Raw genomic sequence first — 1,289 nt, 5'->3', positions numbered from 1 at the left:
CGACTTTATAATGCTTAAAGTGATTTAGCATGTTTGAAAATTAGCATTTGAAGTCTAACATCTGCAAGGTTAAAGTTTAATTCACTTCATTCTTTATATTTGCACCAAAATATTACAAATTCCTCGGTCACATTTCAGACACTCTTTGTGCTCCAGTGCCTCCGTGCAGCACTCAGGATTCTGCACATTCCTCAAAGTCATCAATGATCACTGAAACATAAAAAAAGACTCCTCGTTGACGTTCTGTTCCAGCTGCTCGTTCGTACTGTTTATCATCCGCAGGTTCAAATCCTCTACTCACCAGGATGTCCCTCTCCCACTGACTCAGAGGTAAACATGAAGGAGCCCTCGTGATCCTCGTAGTTCCCTTCCATGGACCTGTTCGTGTAATCCCTCTCAGAGCTGCCTGACCGATGGACTCAGATATCAGACGGGATGACGATGAGGAGCACAGAAGAAGAAGAGGAGTCCTTGTCTTTTCTTTTCTTACACAGAAAACTGTGCTGAAGATTTTTAACTTCAGTCCTCTCGGTCCCGGAGCGGAGCAGCCGGAGAACTCTGCAGCTAAAAAAAGCAAAGACAACACACACTCATACACACTCATACACACACTCATACACACACTCACACTCATACACACACACACACACTCACACTCGTACACACACTCACACTCATACACACACACACACACTCACACTCGTACACACACACACACACTCACACTCGTACACACACACACACACACACACATGGGGGGAGGGGGACCAGAGGGTCAGACCATTCAGAGGTTAGAGAGGGGACAGAGGAATGCATTTTTTCTTCTTCTTGGAAACCACTTTAATTAAACTCCTCCTGCGCAGTGTCCACACTTCATACTCTCTCGTGATCAAAAATGTTTTTTCTTAAATCAAACAGGAGCTTTCTTTTAAATCGGAGATACTCCTGAGTTCCTCCACGGGTTCATTCATGCCTTATGTATTTGTCTCTTTGTACCTGGGGGCCCCTGAGGTCTCTGATGGGGGGCCTCTGTGGCTGTGAACACACGCAGCAGCAGTCATCCAATGGGGACGCTTCCCCTGCAGAGGAGCTCAGGTCTCCTGTCGTATCTGCACCGCTGTGTGCAGAGGAGAGGAGACAGAAAGAGTACTTTTCAACTTGTATGAAAACACTTTTTTAAGATGTATTTTATGCACTAATAAATTCTGCAACACTAGCATGATGGAAACGAGCTGAAAAGTTTTGTAACCTCTGATTTAGAGTATTTATTCTCACGGCCCTGACCATGT

The 1,289-nt window shown here is 45.1% G+C and overlaps 1 protein-coding gene across 1 annotated transcript in view; it reads right to left on the bottom strand.

The window, feature by feature from the left end:
* LOC110001840 (S-adenosylmethionine synthase-like) overlaps positions 1-618 on the bottom strand; it is a 6,894-nt gene extending 6,276 nt beyond the window's left edge. The window contains 1 exon segment of the mRNA XM_065949779.1: positions 302-618. Coding sequence (XP_065805851.1) covers positions 302-374 — 73 coding nt within the window. The 5' untranslated portion in view covers positions 375-618.
* Positions 619-1,289: the final 671 nt, after the last annotated feature.

The sequence above is a fragment of the Labrus bergylta genome, chromosome 21, assembly GCF_963930695.1.
Source record: "Labrus bergylta chromosome 21, fLabBer1.1, whole genome shotgun sequence".
Taxonomy (NCBI): domain Eukaryota; kingdom Metazoa; phylum Chordata; class Actinopteri; order Labriformes; family Labridae; genus Labrus; species Labrus bergylta.
The sequence above is the reverse complement of the archived record's forward strand: the minus strand, read 5'-3'. Positions and strand labels throughout refer to the sequence as shown.